General features: G+C 36.7%; 1 protein-coding gene and 1 pseudogene across 1 annotated transcript; both read right to left on the bottom strand.

The window, feature by feature from the left end:
- Olfr1114-ps1 (olfactory receptor 1114, pseudogene 1) lies at positions 1,486–1,939 on the bottom strand (annotated as a pseudogene).
- Olfr1113 (olfactory receptor 1113) lies at positions 14,108–15,088 on the bottom strand. Its single transcript, NM_207565.1, has one exon. The coding sequence runs from the start codon at positions 15,086–15,088 to the stop codon at positions 14,108–14,110; it is 981 nt and encodes a 326-aa protein (NP_997448.1).
- Positions 15,089–22,125: the final 7,037 nt, after the last annotated feature.

Here is a 22,125-nt window from a genome sequence, read left to right as displayed (position 1 = left end):
AAATCTAAGCTAAAACCTATAATATATACTCAGAAGACCTGACAAAAAACTTGGTAGGCTTTGTTTACTTGCAACTTCAATCTCTGTGAGTTCATTTGCGCCTTGACTAGTTGATTGTAAGAGGCTTGTTATTCTGGTATTCTCCATACCCTCTGCTCACAAATTCTTCTGCCTTCTTTTTTGTGGTTTTCCTAGCCATTAACAAAGAGAATTAATGAAGGCATTCCATTCTCTCTATCTTCTGTCCCTATCTCTCCCTCTTTCTCTCTCTCTGTCCCCTCTCTCTGTGTAATATTTGGCTGTGTTTCCATGTAATATCTGCTGTTGTCTGCTGAAGGAAAAAGTTTCTCTGATGATGACTGAATAAGACACTGATCTAGGAACCTATCGGAATATGATTAGGAATTTTGATACATTTTTTTAGACCAATAATGTCTAGATTTACTTTAGATTTCTGTGCTGCCTACCCCTAGCCTACTTTAGATCTCTGTGGTTATCCAAGTAATATCTGGTAGAGGTTTCTTCTTATGTAATAGGCCTTATATCAAATGAGACTACTCCCATATGTTCTGTGCTACAGATGTCCTAGCATACTTTGCAGGTAGAGCAGATTGTAGGCCAGAGAGTTTGTTGTGGTGCTGGTTTTTACATTTCTCTTTGGTAGCATGCAGGATACATTCCATTTCCAAAGTGACTAGAACATAGTATTGAAGGCTACATGTAGGCACATTCTTGACCTCTGCATATGCAATGAATTGTGTGGGTGTTTTCCACAGCAATGGGTCCTGTTCTCAGTTTTTGAAAAGTGATGCATCGTATTAATAACTGCCTAGGCTGTTGGCAGATTTTTTTGGAACACCTTTGGCAAACGATATAATTCAATGCAATACTTTCCTATTACTGCTGCATTGTTTGCTGACAATGTATTGGCCCGTTGAGACAATGTATTCCCCATTATTATGAGATCTCTTTAGGATTACCATATATTTGAGGAAATTTCCATTGTACCATATATTTGAGGAAGGTTCCCATATCTTCCTTCAAGTATTCCTCATTTCTAGCTGTCTTTCCCCAAATTCTATGCTTCTATCCTCTCTCCTTCTCATCTGGTAATCCCATCCTTGCCCTCAACTACCTCTGTCTTCCTGTAAAATCTATTCTATTTTCCAATGTGACAGAGATCTATGTGTCTCCCCTAGTCCCTTTATATCTAACCTCTCTGTGGTCTACAGATTGTAAGTGATAGCATCAGTTCTATATGTTAAAGCTGTAAATATCAGATGAGATGAGCAGGTGCACAGGCCCTTATATCTGCACGCAGATGATTAAAAATTTTCAGAATGGTGGGGAAGTGGAGGCACATGCCTTTATCCCAGCATTTGGGAGGCAGAGGCAGGTAGCTATCTAAGATCTAGGCCAATCTTGTCTACAGAGTGAGCTCCAGGGCATCCAGGGCTACACAGAGAAAGCAAGTCTTGAAAAAACTTCAGAATATTACAGAAATATTTATCATGCTATAAAATAGCTGTCATCAAAACAACAAATATTGGTTAATTACTTACATATGTGTCATGTGTCTCCACAAGCAAGCTTGAATAGTGAATATATGCCAATAAAGAAGTGGTTGTTTCTGCTAGATACCCCAAAGGGCAAGGATAAAACTTGGTAAGATGTCCAACAACAATGGGAAAGACCCTGATCCAGTAGGCAACCACAGTCTGTACATAGAATTTGTAGGTCATGAGTGCTACATAAATCAATGGCTTTCAAATGACAATGTAATTTTCATAGGCCATTACAGTTAGTAGGAGGCGCTCAGTGCCTGAATATATAGGGTCAAAGAACACTTGTACTGCACAGTTCAGGAAAAACATGTTTCCTTCTTAGGTACAAAATTGTAGAACAATTTGGGGATGGTGACTATTATATAACAGGTTTCATTTCTTTTTATATCCACTCATTTCTCACTTTTTACAAATCAGTCTCTAGATTTTTTCTTCGGGGAGTTTTGTTTGTTTGTTTGTTTTCTGTTTTTGCTTTTGTTTTTCTTCGGTTATTTTTTCCTAATCCAAATGAATTTTTAGCTCACCATTTGTACTACAGTAACATCTTTTCCTTAAATCAGCTCTTTCTTTTCTTTTTCCATTAATTAATTTTTAATTGATTTATATCCTTATATGGCTCTTATTCCCTCCAGTTCTCCCTTATCCCATCCCGTAGGATTCAGTCCCATACCTGATTCGTATTATCATGAACCAGCATGCACAGTTCTGAGTTCTGTGCAGCTCCCATAGAATTGTCAACCTCAGACTCAGTTAGGCCTCTAAAAGAATTATGCCAATTGTAACACCACAATTTGTGGCTCTTAAGCTATAGTAGGAGCTGGAGGTCACCCTTTCTTGTCTCTATTGTCTCCAAAGCCTGAGGGACCAAGGGGACCCTGCATTAGCAGCAAGGTTCGAAAAGAGTCGCTTTTTCTGCCTTGGTGGGAGGAGGATCTTCTTCATCTGAGTCCTGGATATCCAGCTGAGGGCAGTGGACTGCAACTGGCTTACTTAAAGCAGCTTCAATCTGTGACTTAACAAAACTGGTTAATTTTCTAAAGGCCCAGGGTCCAAGAGACAAAAGCAGCAAAATATCCATGAAAGGTCTCAAAAGGCTGGGAAGCAAGGTGGTGACCCAAGGAGAAGTAGAAAACCAATTTTTATACCAATATTCTTGTTTCTTTCTGTTGCATTTTCTCTCTTCTAAACTAGCTCTAACTTTGTCTATGCTATCTTGAACTACGCCAGTCTTGTCAAAGTAAAAACAACACTCTTCTAATATCTGAAATTTCTGTCTTTGTAGCCTTAATATTTGTTATATCCTGTCTTATTGTTGAAACCACTACTTCTAAGACATTAACCTTTGCCTCCAAATTTTTTATCTACAATAAATTGCTAATATTCTTATGCATATCATTAACAAAATGACCAGTATACAGCTGTTGATCTAAAGATGTGGTAGATATTGAAGTTAAAATTGCAATTAAAGCAGTAAATCTTAAAATTGCTCATTTGACCTTTTCCAAGTTTGTATTCTCAGATTTTTAAACCAAGGATCATTTCCTAACTCTAACAGGAAGCAAAACATAAGTAGGTCTCTTTAACAAAATCATAACAGCAGATTCCTTATCTATATTAGGATCTACACAATTAGTTAATTGACAACAATTACAATGAATATAAAAAGACTTTTCAAGATTGGTGATCTTAACTCTTAAAATTATCTAACTAAATAGCATATAATTAAGGTACAAAAGCTTTCACAGCTATAGGGGAGTTGGCCCGAATGGCCCAAAACAATGTCTCTGATGAACTCTTGTTTAATACACTGTAGCAGTCCCTCCACCTCACATGTCATCATTTATAGTTGTCTTCAAATTGACACCAGGTTGGCTCACCTTGCTGTAGCCCATGGTGGAGATAGGAAGTTTCTTCATCTTGTTTGCAAGTGGCTGCTCTCCCTGATTCCTTTTCCTCTGTGAACTTAACACAGCTTTATTGTCATCACTGCCAGGGCACTCATGAACTCACAGGTCAGTCTGTCACACGGATCATTCTGGAAGCTAGCATGCTTCTGTAGTGTTCTGTGGAAAAAACAGAAACACTGCCCCCTTTTCCCCATAATAACTTTCTGTTCAGGATCATGCCTTGTGCCAATAAGTGGATCCTTTTCATCTCACCTAGACATGATAATGTCTAGTTTTAAGATACTATAAGGCATTTATTAAGTTCTTTGACATCTGAATTTCAAAATTCTTAAAAATAAAAGTATGATTTAAATAATGTGCATGGGAGTATAATTTCTCCCCTTTTTGTTTGATTTTAAGAAGATAGAATTTTTAAAGTTTTATAATACCCTGTCTTTGAGAATTATTAAATTGTTGACAAAAACCACTTAAATATTTGACTGTTATAGTCAGTTTTTTTATTAGGTATTTTCTTCATTTACATTTCCAATGCTATCCCAAAAGTCCCCCATACCCACCCCCCCTACACTCCCCTACCCACCCACTCCCCCTTTTTGGCCCTTGTGTTCCCCTGTACTGGGGCATATAGAGTTTGCAAGTCCAATGGGCCTTTCTTTCCAGTGATGGCCAACTAGGCCATCTTTTGATACATATGCAGCTAGAGACAAGAGCTCTGGGGTACTGGTTAGTTCATATTGTTGTTCCAACTATAGGGTTGCAGTTTCCTTTAGTTCCTTGGGTGCTTTCTCTAGCTCCTCCATTGGGGGCCCTGTGGTCCATTCAATAGCTAACTGTGAGCATCCACTTCTGTGTTTGCTAGGCCCTGGCATAGTCTCACAAGAGACAGCTATATCTGGGTTATTTGGCCTGTCAGGGAGATTGTGAAAGGCTCACTTTCTCACGGGATGGTCTCTGACACTCCCTCACACAGCCTTTACCAATAGCCCTTTCCTTTTTCTCTGAGAAGGAGGCCCTCCCTGGGTATCCTGCCATCCTAGCACATCAAATCCCTGCAGAAGTAGACCATCCTTACCACTGAGACCATATAATCCAGCCCAAACATGAGCTCAAGATCCAAAGGCAGTCGACAACTTTACAAACAGCCAGCATTCCAAATTAGGGGACTGCATGAAGTCCAAACTGAACATCTGATACATATGTGCCCAACTTGTATGTTTATTGTTGGTGGTTCAGTCCCTGAACCAAGTGTCCAGGTAAGGTGACACTGTTAGTTTTCCTGTGGAGTTCCTATCACCTCCAAGGACCTTAATTCTGCTCCTATCACTTCAAAAAGACTCGCTGAGCTCCATCCAGTGTTTGGCTATTCGTCTCTGCATCTATTTCAGTCATCTGCTAAGTGGACCCTCTCAGAGGATGGCCATGCAAGCATAATAGAGTATCATTGATAGTGTTAAGGATTGGTGCTTGTCCATGGGGTGAGTCTCAAGTGGAAAAAAGTTATTAGTTGGCCATTTCTTCAATCTCTCTCCATCTTTGTCTTTGCATTTTTTATAGACAAGATAAATTTTGGGTTGAAAGTTTTATGGATGATTTGGCTTCCTTATACATCCATGGGAGTTCTGCCTGGATATAGGAGTTAGCCACTTCAGGTTCCATATCCATGTTGCTGGGAATCTTTGCTAAAGTCATTTCCATAGACCTTTTGTTGCCTCCCCCATCATAGGACTCTAGCACATTCTAAAGGTGACCCCACTACCTTGACTCCTGTCATCTGAAAAGATCTATGATTTCTCCTGTTCATATGGTCCATTCTCCTGTTTCTCCACTCACCTAATCCTGTATACCTTCGTTCCCCTCCCCAGCTTTTCTTCCACACATTTCTCTCTCTTTATCTACCATTCTATAACTGATTTATTCCCCCTTCTAAGTGAGATTTAAGCATTTTTACTTGGGCCTTCCTTCTGGTTTAGGAACTTTGGGTCTGTGACATATAGCATTGGTATCCTGTACTTTGTGACCAATATGCTCTTATAAGTAGTGCATATCATGCAGGTCATTTTGGGTCTGGGTTACCACACTCAGGATGATATTTCCTATTTCTATTCTTCAAATTCATGACATCTTTATTTTTAGAAGCTGAGTGGTATTGCATTGTGTAAATAAAACATATTTTCTGTATCTATTCCTTGGTTGAGGGGCATTTGTGTTATGTCCACTTTCTCACTTTTTTTTTGTTTTCAGAAGAAGTGATAGTATACATAACTGACCCTAAAAGTTCTCTCAGAGAACTATTCACCTGAGAAATAAATTCAGCAAAGTGACTGGCATCATCCTGAGTGAGGTAACTCAATCACAAAAGAACTCACACAATATGTACCTCATTGATAAGTGGATATTAGCCCAGAAATTTAGAATACCCAAGATATAAGATACAATTTGCTAAACACATGAAACTCAAGAAGAATGAAGGCCAAAATGTGGACACTTTGCCCCTTCTTAGAATTGGGAACAAAACACCCATGGAAGGAGTTACAGAGACAGAATTTGGAGCTGTGACAAAAGCATGGAACATCTAGTGATTGCCATATTCAGGGATCCATCCCATAATCAGCTTCCAAACGCTGACACCATTACATACACTAGCAAGATTTTGCTGAATGGACCCTGATATAGCTGTCTCTTGTGAGACTATGCTGGGGCCTAACAAACACAGAAGTGGATGCTCACAATCAGCTATTGGGTGGATCATAGGGCCCCCAATAGAGGAGCTAGAGAAAGTAACCAAGAAGCTAAAGGGATCTGCAACCCTATAGGTGGAACAAAAATATGAACTACCCAGTACCCCCCGGAGCTCGTGTCTCTAGCTGCATATGTATCAGAAGATGGCCTAGTTGGCCATCATTGGAAACAGAGGCCCATTGGTCTTGCAAACTTTATATGCCTCAGTACAGGGGAACGCCAGGGCCAAGAGGTGGGAGTGGGTGGGTGGGGGAGTGGGTGGGGGAGTGGGTGGGGGAGTGGGTGGGGGACTTTTGGGATAGCATTGGAAATGTAAATGAAATAAATACCTAATTAAAATAATAAATCAATAAAATGTACTCAAATAAATCAGTAGGCATCCCTGTTAAACAGGCTGAGAAAAATTTATGGAAACAACACCCTTCACAATAGCCACAAATAATATAAAATATCTTGGGGTAATTCTAACCAAACAAGTGAAAGATCTGTATCACAAGAACTTCAAGTCTCTTAATAAAGTCATTGAAGAAGATCTCAGAAAATAAAGTGATTTCGCATGCTCATGAATTGTCAAAATTAGCATAGTAAAGATGGCCACCCTACCAAAAGCAATCTAAAGATTCAACACAATCCCCATCAAAATCCCAACACAATTCTTCAAAGACATGGGAAGAGCAATTCTCAAATTCATCTGAAAAAGTAGAAAACCCAGAATAGCAAAAACAATTCTTAACAATAAAAGAACTTCTGGGGTAATCACCATTCCTGAACTCAAGTTATATTATAGAGCAATAGTGATTAAAAGTGCAAGGATAGTGGTACAGAGATAGATACTTTGATCAATGGAATAGAATTGAAGACCTAGAAATAAAACCATATACTTAGAGAAACTTGATATTTGACAAAGAAGCCAAAAATATACAATGGAAAAGAGAAAGCATCTTCAATAAATGGTGCTGGTCTAAGTAGTAATCTCTAGATTAGAAAATGAAATGAAAATGATCCATAGATTTGTCACATTGCACAATACTCAAGTCCAAATGGATCAAGGACCTCAACATAAAACCAGGTAAAATGAATCGAATAGAAGAGAAAGTAGGGACAAGTTTCAAACTCATTGACATGGGGAAAATTTTCTTAAATGGAATTCCAGTGGCTCAGACTCTAATATCAAGAATTGATAAATGGGACCACATGAAACTGAAAAGTTTCTGTAAGCCAAAGGACGTAGCCAACAGTACGAATTAACAACCTACAGATTGGGAAAATAAAATCACCAACCCACATCTTATAGAGAGTTAATATTCAAAATATATAAATAACTCAAGAAGCTAACCACCAAGAAGCCAAACAAAGCAGTCAAAAAATGGAGTACAGAACTAAATAGTTTACAACAGAGGAATCTCAAATAGCTGAGAAACACTGAAAGAAATGTTCAAAGTTCTTAGTGATTAGGGAAATGCAAATCAAAATGACCCAGATGTTCCATGTTATACCAATCAGAATGGCTAAAATCAAAAACTCAGGTGATAGCACATGTTGGAGAAGATATGGAGAAAGAGGAACACTCCTCCAATGTTGGTGGGATTGCAAGCTTGTACAACCACTCTGGAAATCAGTCTGGTGGTTCCTCAGAAAATTGGACATAGTACTACCAGAATATCCAGCAATACCTCTCCTGGGCATATACCCAGAAGATGTTCCAACTTGTAATAAGAGCACATACTCCACTATGTTCATAGCAGCCATATTTATATTAGCCAGAAGCTGGAAAGAACACATATGCCCCTCAACAGAGGAATGGATACAGAAAATGTGGTACATTTACACAATGGAGTACTACTCAGCTATTAAAAACAATGAATTTATGAAATGGATGGATCTGGAGGATATCATCTTGAGTGAGGTAACCCAATTATAAAAGAAATCACATGATATGCACTCACTGATAAGTGGATATTAGCCCAGAAATTTAGAATACCCAAGATACAATTTGCAAAACACATGAAACACAAAAAGAACGAAGACCAAAGTGTGGATACTTCGTTCCTCCTTAGAATGGGGAACAAAATACCCATGGAAGGAGTTACAGAGAAAATGTTTGGAGCTGAGATGGAAGGAAGGACCATCTAGAGACTGCCCCACCCAAGGATCCATCCATAATAAACCACCAAACGCAGACACTATTGCATATGCCAGCAAGATTTTGCTGACAAGACCCTGATATAGCTGTGTCTTGTGAGGCTAGGCCAGTGCCTGGCAAATACAGAAGTGGATGCTCAGAGTCAGCTATTGGATGGAACACAGGGCCCCCAATGGAGGTGCTACAGAAAGTACCCAAGGAGCTGAAGGGGTCTGCAACCCTATAGGAGGAACAACAATATGAACTAACCAGTATCCCCAGAGCTCCTGTCTCTAGCTGCATATGTAGCAGAGGATGGCCTAGTCGGCCATCATTACGAGGAGAGGTCCTTGGTCTTGCAAAGTTTCTATGCTCCAGTACAGTGGAATTCCAGGACCAGGAAATGAGAATGTGTGGGTTGGGAGCAGGGACAGGGAGGGGATAGGTGACTTTGGGGATAGCATTTGAAATGTAAATAAAGAAAATATCTAATAAAAATTGTTTAAGAAAAAGAAAGAAAACCTCTTTCTGAACCTACTTACACAGGATCATTTGTGATTTTTTTTTCTGGTGCCAGGGTATCTTTTCTTTTCTTTTCTTTTCTTTTCTTTTCTTTTCTTTTCTTTTCTTTTCTTTTCTTTTCTTTTCTTTCCTTTCCTTTTTCTCTTTCTTTCTTTCTTTCTTTCTTTCTTTCTTTCCTTCCTTCCTTCCTTCCTTCCTTCTTTCTTTCTTTCTTTCTTTCTTTCCTTCTTTCCTCCTCCTCCTCCTCCTCCTCCTCCTCCTCCTCCTCCTCCTCCTTCTTCTTCTTCTTCTTCTTCTTCTTCTTCCTCTTCTTCTTCTTCTTCTCCTTCTTCTTCTTCTTTTTTTTTTTTTTCCGAGACAGGGTCTCTGTGTGTAGCCCTGGCTTTTCTGGAACTCACTTTGTAGACCAGGCTGGCCTCGAACCCAGAAATCTTCCTGCCTCTGCCTCCCGAATACTCAGATTAAAGGGGCGTGAAGGTGTGTGCCACCACGCCCAGCCCCAGGGTATCTTGTAAGTAGAAAATAAAAAGTCATACTACACAACAAATCTCATATAAGAAATTTTTTGAAAAAACCCACAGAATTGCATTTGCTTTGGAATGGGAAAAGGGAATGTAAAAAGCTGGGTGGAAGGATGGGCTTTTATAGGATTTTTGAAGCATGTTCATTGAGAGCTATTGGAAAAGTACATTGTGGTGGTAAGTGTCACTTGGCTGTTAATTCAGTCATAGAAGTGGGGATTTCCAAGTTTCATGTAGGGAACATATTTCCTGCATTCTGTTACACAAACAGTTAGAGATTGCTATAGACATGTTTTAACAGTAACATATTTAACTCCAAATATTAACAGAAATTAGCATCTTCTGCTTATGGTAATTTTGGCAGGTATCTAGATGTAACCCTTACTGGTTCAAAATGTTTTTATTAAGATTTCAAAGGATGTCTTGGTAAGCCCAAGAGTGTATAAAAAAGGTCAAGGTTTCTAAAATCAAGTCCTGAAAGGATGATGCATGACCTTAAAGATGAAACCTAAGCTATGAGGGGAACTTTAAGCTGATAGAGATGAAAGATCCTGACAGAATGTAAAAGGACACAGAAGCCCTGAAATTGGCAAGATAGATGTCAGTGTTAGCAGAACTAGCTTCACTGATTTAGAAAAAATAGAGGTGCACAATGCTCTGGCCACTCCTTGAACCTGTGTGTCTGCCTATGTTTTGACCATACCTTGACCGATGTGTGTGCTCACTAATGAAGCCCATTGCCAGGTGTTTGTGATATTGGTTGCTGAGAAAGAGTCAGAAAATCTCCCCAGCAACCACAGCCCAGCAAATCCTGAGTTGCTACACCTGCACCAGACTCTTTCCTTGTGCCCCTCCCATACCCATTTCTTGAGAATAGACATTTTTTAGATCTGGAAATAACCTACTTTCCCCCTTCTCCTTTCCCCCCTGAGGGCCTATAAAAACTGGAACCTCTTTCTCCTCGAGGTCGACTCCTCTACCCCTGCATGGGATATGAGTCGTCCCCAGAGCTCTAGCTTTCCCCGAATAAAGCCTCATGTGGTTTGCAACAAACTCCGTCTATCTTGAGTTCTTAGGTGTCCACTATTGTCCTGAGGCCTGAGTGAGGGGCTCCTTTCAGAGTCTTTCAGAGAAACCAAGCTTGTGGAATTTTGGTATGAACATACTCAGGGAAGATTAGGAGCCAGAAGGAGCAGTGAGGTTATATACTACAAAGTACAAGAATACAAGGCTTTTCAAGGACTTAAAATTAATATTTTGTTCCACTTGTTCCCAAAGCTACATGGAGATCCACAATTTAATGTTTGCCTCATTGAGTTTTGGTCTGGTGTTGGTTCTCTTTGTTCTTTCTTAATTTCCAATATTTTTTGAAATGTTGTATTATCCATTTCTTATTGTATGTTGTCATTTTATAACAGATATTTAATTGTTCATGACCCAGAGTTTTGTGCAACAATTTCCTTCAAGGTTAAAACCGTATAACCTTCCAGGCAATGGTGGTACACACCTTTAATCTCAGCACTTGGGAGGCAGAGGCAGGGGAATTTCTGAGTTTGAGGCCAGCCTGGTCTACATTGTGAGTTCCAGGACAGCCAGGACTGCACAGAGAAACCCTGTCTCAAAATAAAATAAAATAAAATAAAATAACAAAACAAAACAAAACACACAGAGAAAAAAAACAAAAAAGAGATGAAACAAAACACCTTACATCCTGCATAGAACCTTTTGAAGCTGAAAGATAAACAACTCAAAATAGCTGAAATCAGTCCACAAAATTTACCAAACTCAATAAGCTTCTTCTTTCCAAGAGTAAAAAGGTTAGCTTATGATAATCACTCTCAGATAAGAAAATGTGCAAAGATTCAGGAGAACAGAGCCTGGAAAAAGCAGAAACTGACCAATCTGCCTAGAAGAGGCATAAAAAACTGAGAACCTGGAAAGTCCTACTTAGCTGCCTGCAGGCTGTGCAGTGTGTTCCATTTTTGCAGCATTTGTAAGCTGTCCCTCATCATTCTGGTGTGGATGTTACAACACAGTTGTGTTTGAGTCATTTCTGCTCCTATTAAAAATCCCTGATCCATAATCTGATAAGTGGCCAATACATCACATTGTTTCACTAATTTAGACATTGATCATGTCTGTATTTTGTTCTGTTGTCTCCCTATCTGAAGTGAGTAGAATATTTTATTTCCCCAAAAAGAGCCTTGTCATAAATTGTATGCTTAAGATTTTATCTCAAATCCTATAAGGCATTTTTATAGTAGACTTTTGAACAATTTTTAACTCTTATGGATTTTTAATGATAATTAAATGTATTTTGTTATGAGATGTCTATGAGAATTGTAAAAGAATGCTATATTTGAAGATTAAATCCTTCCAAATGGCTCATATAGTGAATGGTTATCTTGTAGTGGGTAGTAATATTTAAAATATTTGAAACAAAAGCCTATATATATTCAGTAGATTACCTATAAGTTGTCATTGGTGCTGACTTGTGTAACTTGCCTCTAAGGACAATTGTATGTATATTCAAATATAAACCATTTACTTAGTCTTGATACAAAATGTCTATTTCACCAAAAATTCCCTCATGATTCTTCTCTTCAAGTTCTAAATACTAAAAACAAAACAGAAATTTACTCTTCTGGAGCCAAATAATGTATTATATCTTAAATTTTATAAAATTTTGATCATTATAACTGAATAATTTTCTGTTATAAATGCATACTGTAAAACTAATTTTTATTTACTGTGATGAAGGGATGAGATGAGGGTTGTATGCAAGCTATGCACATATATGTCTTGGGCTGATTCCAGAGTATTTTCTTCTGTGTTCTAACTACACTTTGACCTAGGACAGGAAGTTCTAGCTTCCATAAAATCTAATATTCTGTAATCATCGACCTTGAAGGCTTCAGATTCTAGTCTCTGTCTTCTAAGCTAAGCCTAGAATATCTCACCCCTTGGGACTTATTGATGATAAGCTACCTCTTTCTAGTTCTTTCTGAACTATTGCTGGCTGTTTCAGCTCAAAAGTCCTCTCCAAGCTGATTTCAACTGGCTTCTCTTACTTGCTCTTTGAATTGCTCTGCTTGACCTCAACCTAACTCTGGCAGTCCATTCTAACCTCTGGCTCCTTCTCATCCTCTGGTTTCTTCTGTTTTTATGTGCAACTTGACTATAAAACTGTCCTGGTAAAATTGCCTCTTCTGTCTCTGACTCTGTTTCTCTTTATCTCTCTGTCTCTCTCTCTCTCTCTCTCTCTCTGTCTCTCTCTCTCTCCCTCCAATACATTCTTAAATCCCTTCTCTTTTCAGTTTGTTCTCATTAGAGTTTGGCATAGTCCATCTCTGACTCATCTTTAAAATCTTTCTCTGATTCCTAACTTTGTCTGCCCCTTAAATAAATGTCACTTTCAAACATGGCTGCTTCCATCTATAAACTAACCTTACTTTCATTGTTTGAGATTAAGGAGTGCACTTACAGTATGTCTGTATTAAAGCCAGGTCACAATGTAATCCAGACTATGACTGCCTTCCATTTGGATTACAAAAACCTTGATCTTTGGATGTAATCTCCAGAGCAGTCATGTTGCTGGATTCAAACTGGCACATATGCTACTTCTTGGGACATTGATTTTAAATTAGGTATCGCACATGTTCTAATCACAGAGTTAATATGTAGTAGTATATTATCTCTTTATTTTCAAGTTAATAAGCAGTATTGACTGTAGTAATAATATTTATTTCAAATTAAAGTGCTTTATTTGTTGATATTAATTTTCAAATATGTAAAGAACTAGTAATATACCTCTGTTAAGTATCTTTAGAAAACAAAAATTATGTACTGTTACGTTAGAACTTTCAAAACTAATAATAAAATACATGTCACAGAACCAATATGTGATATGGAAAAATCATTTTAAATCACTTTTTAATAGTATTTTATAGACCTAATTACATCATATTTTATCCCAAGTTTAATGCAAACAGTGTTTGTTTTCTGTATAATTTCCTAATGTTTGGAGAAAGCTTGAGGTGGGGATTTTATCCTCATAGAAAGTTTTCTATTTTTGGAAACATTAAATCCTAGTGATGAAATATTATTCATGTTTCCTTACATTGCATTGACTGTAGCTAACAGCATGGAAAAGAAAGAAGAATATTTTTTCTTTTACTCTGTTAGCATTTATTACATCTAATCTTCAGTTTCCCATCTCATCCTCTTCCCAGTCCCTCTACCGCACCTTACCTCTCCTGAGATCCATCTCTACTCTTGTGGACCTTCAGAATGGAGCAGACTTCTCAGGGATATCAACTGTACAAAGCATAACACTATACACTAATACTAGGTACATATCGTCATATCAAAGCTGGAGGAAGCAACTCAGTAGTTGTACATCAAGTATCCCAAAATTTCCCAAAAGCAAGCAAGAAATCAGAAGAAAAATAACGTAAAGAACATAAGCAAAATTATTTTATAAGGACATTTTGGCACCAGGAAAGAACAAACATTTCTTATTGACTTATAAACCTCTTTTGACCAGTACAAAGCAAGGAGAAACACTGATGTTTAAAAGCAAATCAATGTTAATGAGCTTGCAGTTATGTTTGAAGAATAGAGTCCATTATGAAAACAATATATTATCAATTTATTTACTCATTTAAGAGATGAAATTGTGTTCAAATTAAATGTTCAAAAAATTAGATATTTTAATTGGCTTTAATTGACTCACAATGCTAACAATCTGGTAAATAATTTTTTCAGTGCCCCTGTGACATCCTTGTTCCTCAGGCTATATATCAAGGGATTGAACATTGGAGTCAAAATGGTGTAAAACAGAGAGAGAAGTTTGTCTGTCCCCTCAAACTTATTGGACTTAGGTTTTAAATAGGTGATACTAGCTGATCCATAGAATAAAAACACAACTATAAGGTGGGAAGAGCAGGTAGAAAAGGCTTTTGTCCTTCCTGTGTTTGATGGTAACTTCAAGATAGTTGAGATGATCCTGCTGTAAGATGCAAGTATTAACATGAATGGGATAGTGACGATCAATACAGCAAAAATAAAGACCACAAGTTCATTCACAAAGATGTTCCCACATGCCAACTTGAGTAGTGGAGGTATGTCACAGAAGAAATGGTTAATTTGGTTAGATTCACAGAAGGGCAGAGACAAAATCTGATATGTCTGCCCCACCTGAATGGGAACACCAATGACCCAGGAACCAACTACTAACTGGGTACACACCTTGGAACTCATGACTACAGGATAGAGCAGAGGGTTGCAGATGGCCACATAGCGGTCATAGGACATCACAGCCAGGAGGAAGCATTCAGTAGCCCCCAGGATCAGGAATAGACACATTTGTGTAGCACAGGCAAGAAAGGAAATATTTCCTTTCAGTGTGAAGAGATCCATAAGCATTCTAGGAAGAGTGACAGAAACATAACAAATTTCTAGGAAAGAAAAGTTGCTGATGAAAAAGTACATGGGGGTTTGCAGAGTGGGTTCAACCTTTGTGATTAGAATGATGATGCCATTTCCCAGAAGGATAATCATGTAGATGAAGAGGAAGATTCCAAAGAGAAACCAGTGCAATTGGGGAATATCAGAAAATCCCAAGAGAACAAATTCTATAGGTACGGTAAGATTTGTGTCTGTGATTTTAAATTTGTTTGCTCTTTGTAGGTTCACATATTTGGATTGCATTTTCTTCTTAAACCAAATTGGGATTGTGTTTCAGTCTTTATAACTTCTAAGGGTTTTTTGTGAATCTTGAAGGATTTTATTCTGCGTGATGTCTCTGGAACTAGAAGTAGTGAGTTTTTATGAATAAAAATTGAAATTGTTTTATACCTAAAGTCTTCCAAATGAGTTAACCATGTTAGATATATATCCTAGTTATATCAATAAAATTCATATAACTATATTTTATTCACTTGCCATATCAGAAGCATAATCCATGTGGATTTGATCTTGCTGTTCCACTATGATGCTATTTCTTCAATCCCTTGTCTCTCTATATATCCATAGCCTCAGAATTTGTTCAAGTGAGTTCCAAACTTTAAAAAGGACTACAACTTTCAAAATATTACTTATCTTTGAATTTCAAAAGTAGACTTGATGTCTTAGAGGCTTTATTCCTAATATTTTTATTTACATTTCATATTTCAATCTCACATGCAGCATGAGGTAAACAGGACTTAACATTTTCATTTGCCAGTGACAGGATAAGAGTTTCCATTTACCTTTCCATTTACCTTTTCTGTGTATGTGATCTTTAAATGTATAAAAGATTGAGGTTGTCATTCTTTTACAGGAGTTTACTCTTTTACTTATATACTAATAAACATCTGACTATAACAGTATCTATTTTAATTAATAATTAAAATCAATTAAAATGTACTCATTTTTAGTTTTCATTAGTTAATATCCTAAGTTTGGCAACCAAAATATGAGTAACAATTCTTTCAAAAGGTGGGGAAAAAAGAGATGTTAAGGAATAAAAGCAAGGAATAAATGTTATAATTCCATTAAAATGTCAATAAAATAATCAATCGTTTATCATATGACATCTATGACATAAGACCCAAAAGTTTACTCAGATTTGTTCACTCCTATCTATTCTCATTAGCTAGAAAATTGAAAACAAAGTAAAATATTTCTGAACTGGTAAATACATAATGAAGTAGAAAACTGTATATTAAAAAGGAGGATACAGAAATATAAACAACGCACAAAAATATTATTTTCAGAGGACAGTCAGGATAGGTCCCCCTTTTTTGAGCATTCCATAGCCTCAGTGTCAGGCCTTGGGGTCTCCCTTTGAGCTTGATTACACTTTGGTCCTAGAGTCAGATATTGATATTTGCAACCTGCCAATGAACAGATGTTATTGACCCTGTAGTTGAATTAAGAAAAACATGGAAGAAGATCAGGAGGCAGGTGTCCCTGTAAGAGGACCAGAAGTCTCAATTAACTTGGACCCCCACTATCTCTCAGACACTTGACCACCAACCAGGCAGCATATATCAGCTGATATAAGGCCCCCATCAGGTCTGGGTTCAGTTTGAGATGATGCTCCTAACCCTCAAGAGACTGGAGGCCCCAGGGAATTTAGAGGTCTGGTGGGCTTGGGGTGGGGTGGGAGGGTGGGGACATCCTAGTGGAGACACTGGGGTGGGGAGTAGTTATGGGATGTGGAACAGTCAGAGGGTGGGCCAATACGGGGATAAAATCTGGAGTTTGAAAAAAAGATTAAATAATAATTATAAAAAAACTATTATTTTAAATCTGAATTAGAAGTACTTTCCGACTTGTCATATCTGAAATATTTAAATTCCCTTTTACTGATGAAATACACAGGGTTATTTCATTTCAACCTGTCGATTTTTTTAAATTCATATTAAGTCTGTCCCCTGCTTCTCTCTCTCTCTCTCTCTCTCTCTCTCTCTCTCTCTCTCTCTCTCTCTCTCTCTCAGTAGTGTGTGTGTGTGTGTGTGTGTGTGTGTGTGTGTGTGTGTGTTTGTAGGCTGGATGAGCGAGATGTGTTGTACACATTTCACAGCATCATGTGGAATCCAGGGATTGACCTCAAACCATCAAGTTTAGTAGCAACTTCCCTTATCATTGAGCTATTTTTCCAGACACCCCCCCCCCCGCAATATTCTTTATATAACCACTTATTTCTTTGTATTCATTGCCTCAATAGATCATTTTTAACACTGAATTCTAGTTCAGAATCCATGCATGTCAGCTTAAAAGTCTTCTACTACTCACTTTATTTTATAGTTTTTACATGTTGTTTACTCCTAAATATGTAGAACGCAATGCATGTGTAGCTGTTAGAGAAGCCATCATGTTTCTTGTGAGGATTGCCATTGATTTGCATACATAGAAGCGAGTTAAATGTTTATTAATTAAATTATATAGTTTTATAAGGGGAAAATTAGTTGGTATGTCCTCACTATTTATTCTACAGGACGAAAACAAGTTTAAAAAGCTTACATTAAGAAAGTGTTATAATACAGTTCCAGACCCAAGTTATTTAGAAGGCAAGTTAATTGTATTGGTGTGAATTCAAGGCAACCCTTGCTCTAAGAGTAAAATATTTTATCATAAAATAAAACATTCTTAAATAAACATGTTGCTTTAAAGCATATTTTTTGTTTTAAAATTTTAGTATATTTTTCTTTCTGTCACATTTTCATATTTTTTCTTTTTAAAAAAGGCTTCATTCTTTTTGTCTGTTTATTTATTTATTTATTTATTTATTTATTTATTTATTTATTTGACTTTCTACTTGTTAAATAAAGGACTTAACCAAACATATGAAAGACATAGGGTTGAAAATGAAGACAATATTGTAATTGGCATATGTTATTTTCTCACCCAAGAAGGGAAAAATCATATGCATATATTATACTGTATCTTTTGTGGTATGAAAACATGCAGAAATGGGTATGTAATCACAATATACTGCTGAGTAAAAATTTTAATAGTACTCAGAAAAAACAAAATCCTAACTCAATTATCACTATCCTAACTCAATTATCACTCATACTATCTAGATTCCATAAACCTCTTCTAGTTCTGTGTAGCCCATTGACAGCCTGGTAGATAGTGCCCACCAGGTATTGTACATCCACATAGCTCCTGCGCATGTGTTTGTATCTTTTTCTGCACTCAAAAGTATATATCACTGTATTGTAGATACAGATAAAACTCTGATTTATTCTGTTATCTTATGTGTGATTTCAAAGTAAAGTAATGGTACAACTTATCATTAGAGTTTCCTTCTTCATGTAAATCAAGTGGAAAGATTCACTGAGAATGTGAAAACAAATAATTCCAATTTTATATCAAAAGATATTGCTAACTCTTACATATTAGATTAAAGTAGATGATGTTGAATAAATAATAGGCATTTGACTTTTTACTTTTTATTAGCATAATATAACTGTACTTACTTTTCCCTATATCTAAATTATCTCCATGAACAATAGACAACTTTTACCATGTTAAACACATATAGACACATATTGTGTAGAAATTTTGCCATGATTTTTACTAGGGGTCTTATAACAGATTAAATTAAGGCATTAATCTTTACAATTCAATCAGCTATTGTTTACCGAAGATGATACATGTAACATGAAAGATACAGTTGATGTCTGTTTTCTCCAATACTGGGAGAGGTTTTCAAACAGGGAAAGAACTTTCTAGGAATGCTGTTATTTTACTGTTTCCTTTATTACCAACATAGCAAAATGTGTTTTCATTATAATCAAAGCAACACTTTCATTATGCTTTTTTATTGTAATTATAAATAAAAATGTTAAGAATCAAATGTTTTAGAGGCTTACACCATATATTAGTTTACAATTTAAATTAGATAGTAAGAAGAACCTAGGGATGTCTAAAAGATAAAACTTTAAGATCAATATACTAAAATTCATAATTTCAGATGTTCATTACAAATTACTGAATTATATTCCACAAATTTATACTACTGAGAAATATAAACATGTTAGCAGTTTACCTTTTCAGTTTTGCTAAAGCTGTATATTTTTGATTGAAGTTTTATTGTTTGAATATATAAAAATAAGGGGTTATATCACATTTTAATTAGAGCCCGACTTGTTTTCTAAGTACTGAATACCATTTATAAAGAAGATACTTCCTTCCAGTGGGGATACCTATTCTCCCTTGTCACACCTAAATTGATACATACGTGTCTGAGTTTGCAATTAATTTGGTAAGTTTATTACAACCAATCCCAGTATAACAAACAAAACATTTTTATAACATTTCTACAGAAAGTTGTTCTTCCTCCCAAACACTTTCCAATCAATCATTTATTAGTCCCAAAAGTATAAACATTGGAAGTGTGATATTATCTATTACATGCTATATCTGTTTGCTTTCTTAACTGAATAATATCGTATGCTATTATTTCCAATACTAAGGATCCATCAGGTTCAGTACTGATTCAACAAGTCTTTTACAAATGAATAATCTATTTTTAAAAATTTTTCCAATTCTTTATTTTTTAGTTATCAGAATTATCATTACTATTATGTTTTATGAAATAATGAAAAAAAGTACTCAAACCAGTCCATATAATTAAAGATCAGAGACACCTCTAAATTGTCTCTAGGAAAATAGTGTTAACATGGTAACAAATCACTATTGTGTGTAAAATGAAAATGTAGTGAATGCTACAGGTCAATTTACCAATTAGGCATAGAATAAAAGTACTCATAAAAAAATACTTGAAAAACACCCTGGCACGTAGCCCTGTCTTTTTGACAGGAAGCCTTCTGCCATCCAGAACATCCAGGTATTAGACCTATATCCCAATGCTTTGATTCTGGGCTCCTCTTCAAAGCAAGCAGACCTGAGCTTTTCCCCATCAATTTTGTGCTCCATTTCCTGGACCACACCTCCAACTACAATCGGTTCTGCTGTCTACTCCCAGGGCCACAGCTTTGCCTGTCTCCCAAGAGTCCTGCTGTCACACAGGACAACCAATCCTAGAAGCCTGCTACTACCAGGGACTACCAGGCCAGCGGACTCCAGAGACAACCAGCTGGCTGAAGGCAAGTACAATGGCACAAACAAAAAAAGCCAGTGAAATTTGGTGCCATAAAACCCAAGCTCTCCTACCATACCCAGCACTGGATATCCTAACACACCAGAAGAACATGACAAAGATTTTAAATCTCATCTTATCAAAACTATAAAAGCCTTTAAAGAGGAAATTAGTGGATCTCTTAAAGAAATACAGGAAAATACAATTAAACAAGTGAAGGAATAAATTGTAGCCACAAGACACCATGGGTTACTGGGTTTCTGAACAAAGAGGTGGGGGTAGATGGATAGGATGGCAAGAGAAATAAGGAGCCAAAACAAAATTCCCTGATCAAAGCTCAAATTTTAGGGTACAGCTCTGAATATGAATGGGAAAACCCAAGGAACCATCCCTTTGTTTCAGCTGTGTTCTGTTGAGTGTTTCAGTTGGATTGAGTTGCTAAGTAATTGCTTTAGCAGCTCAGGGGGTATGCAGTTCTCAATTCTCTTGCAGGAAGTTGTAAATGTAGCAAGGCCAGATGTCAGATTCCAGTGTTGGTGATTTGTTCAGCCAGCTCAAGGCTGTGAAGAGGGCACAATAAATGAATGAATAAAACTGTTCAATATCTGAAAATGGAAATTAAAGCACTAAAGAAAAGAGAAACGAGTAACCTTGTAGATGGAAAATCTAGAAAGAGAGCAGGAACTACAAACACAAGGGTCTCCTACAGAATACAAGAGATGGAAGAGAGAATGTGTGGAAGATACAATAAAAAAGTGACATATCAGTCAAAGAAAATGCCAAATCTAAACAGCTTCTAACACAAAATAACCAGGAAATTTGGGACACTATGAAAAGATCAAACCTAAGAATAATAGGAATAGAAGCAGAAGATTCCCAGCTCAAAGGCTAGAAAAAGTCTTCAGTAAAATCATAGAAGAAAACTCTCTTTACCTAAAAACAGGTGGCTATAAATGTAGAAGAAGCTCACACAGCACCAAATAGCTTGGACCAGAAATGAAAATCCTCATGCCTCAAAATAATCAAAGCACTAAATGTATAGAACAAAAACGGATATTAAAAGCTACAAGAAAAAAAAAAGGTCAATTAACATATAAAGGCCAATCAGTAAGAACTATACCTAACTCCTGAAAAGAGACTCTAAAAGTGACAACGTTCTGGACAAATATCTTGTAGTCCCTAAAAGACCACAAATGTCAGCCTAGATTATTTTACTTAGCAAAAATTGCAATCACCATAGGTGAAGAAACCAAGATACTCCATAAAAACAATAAATTGAAAAAATATCTTTCCACTATTCCAGCCTCATAGAGTATAGTAAAATGAAAAATTTAGCACAAGGAAGATAACTATACCCAATGAAACAAAAATTCATCATGTCAGAATAAAACCAAGTGAAACACACACACACACACACACACACACACACACACACAACCAATATAAAAACAACAGGAATTAGGGATCATTGGACATTAATATCTCAATGTCAGTGGATGAAATTTCTCTATTAAAAGCACAGGCTTTGAGAGTGGATGTGTAAATGGATCCATCATTCTGCTGCATGCAAGAAACACACCACAGCAACAAAGAGAGACACTATCTCAGTGTTAACATCTAGAAAAATGATTTTCCAAGAAAACAGACCCTCAAAAAAGCTAGAGTTGCCTTTCTTTTTTTTCTTCTATTTTTAAAATTTATTTCATATATGTGAGTACACTGTCACTCTTTTCAGACACACCAGAAAAGGGCACTGAATCCCATTAGAGATCATTGTTTGCCACCATATGGTTGCTGAGAATTGAATGCAGGACCTCTGGAAGAGTAGTCAGTGCTATTAACCACTGAGCCATCTCTCCAGCCCTTAGAGTAGTCATTCTTATATCTAATAAATTAGACTTACAAACAAATGAAATCAAAAGAGAGGGGGAAAATTCTTTATAATTATGAAAGGAAAAATCCACCAAGATGACCTTTCAATTTTCAACATCTATGCCCTTCAAATGTGATGGCTCACATTTTTATAAACAAAATATCACTAAACCATAAATCACCCATAGAAATGCACACATTAATAGAGAGTGACTTCAACACCCCACTTACACCAAGGAACAGTTCATCAACACAGAAACTAAACAGAATATAACGAAAA

Source organism: Mus musculus, chromosome 2, assembly GCF_000001635.26.
Source record: "Mus musculus strain C57BL/6J chromosome 2, GRCm38.p6 C57BL/6J".
Lineage (NCBI taxonomy): Eukaryota > Metazoa > Chordata > Mammalia > Rodentia > Muridae > Mus > Mus musculus.
The sequence above is the reverse complement of the archived record's forward strand: the minus strand, read 5'-3'. Positions and strand labels throughout refer to the sequence as shown.

Bases quoted from the DNA above. Each gene is read 5' to 3' on its own strand.
- Olfr1113 (NM_207565.1), bottom strand. From the start codon at position 15,088: ATGCAATCCAAATATGTGAACCTACAAAGAGCAAACAAATTTAAAATC.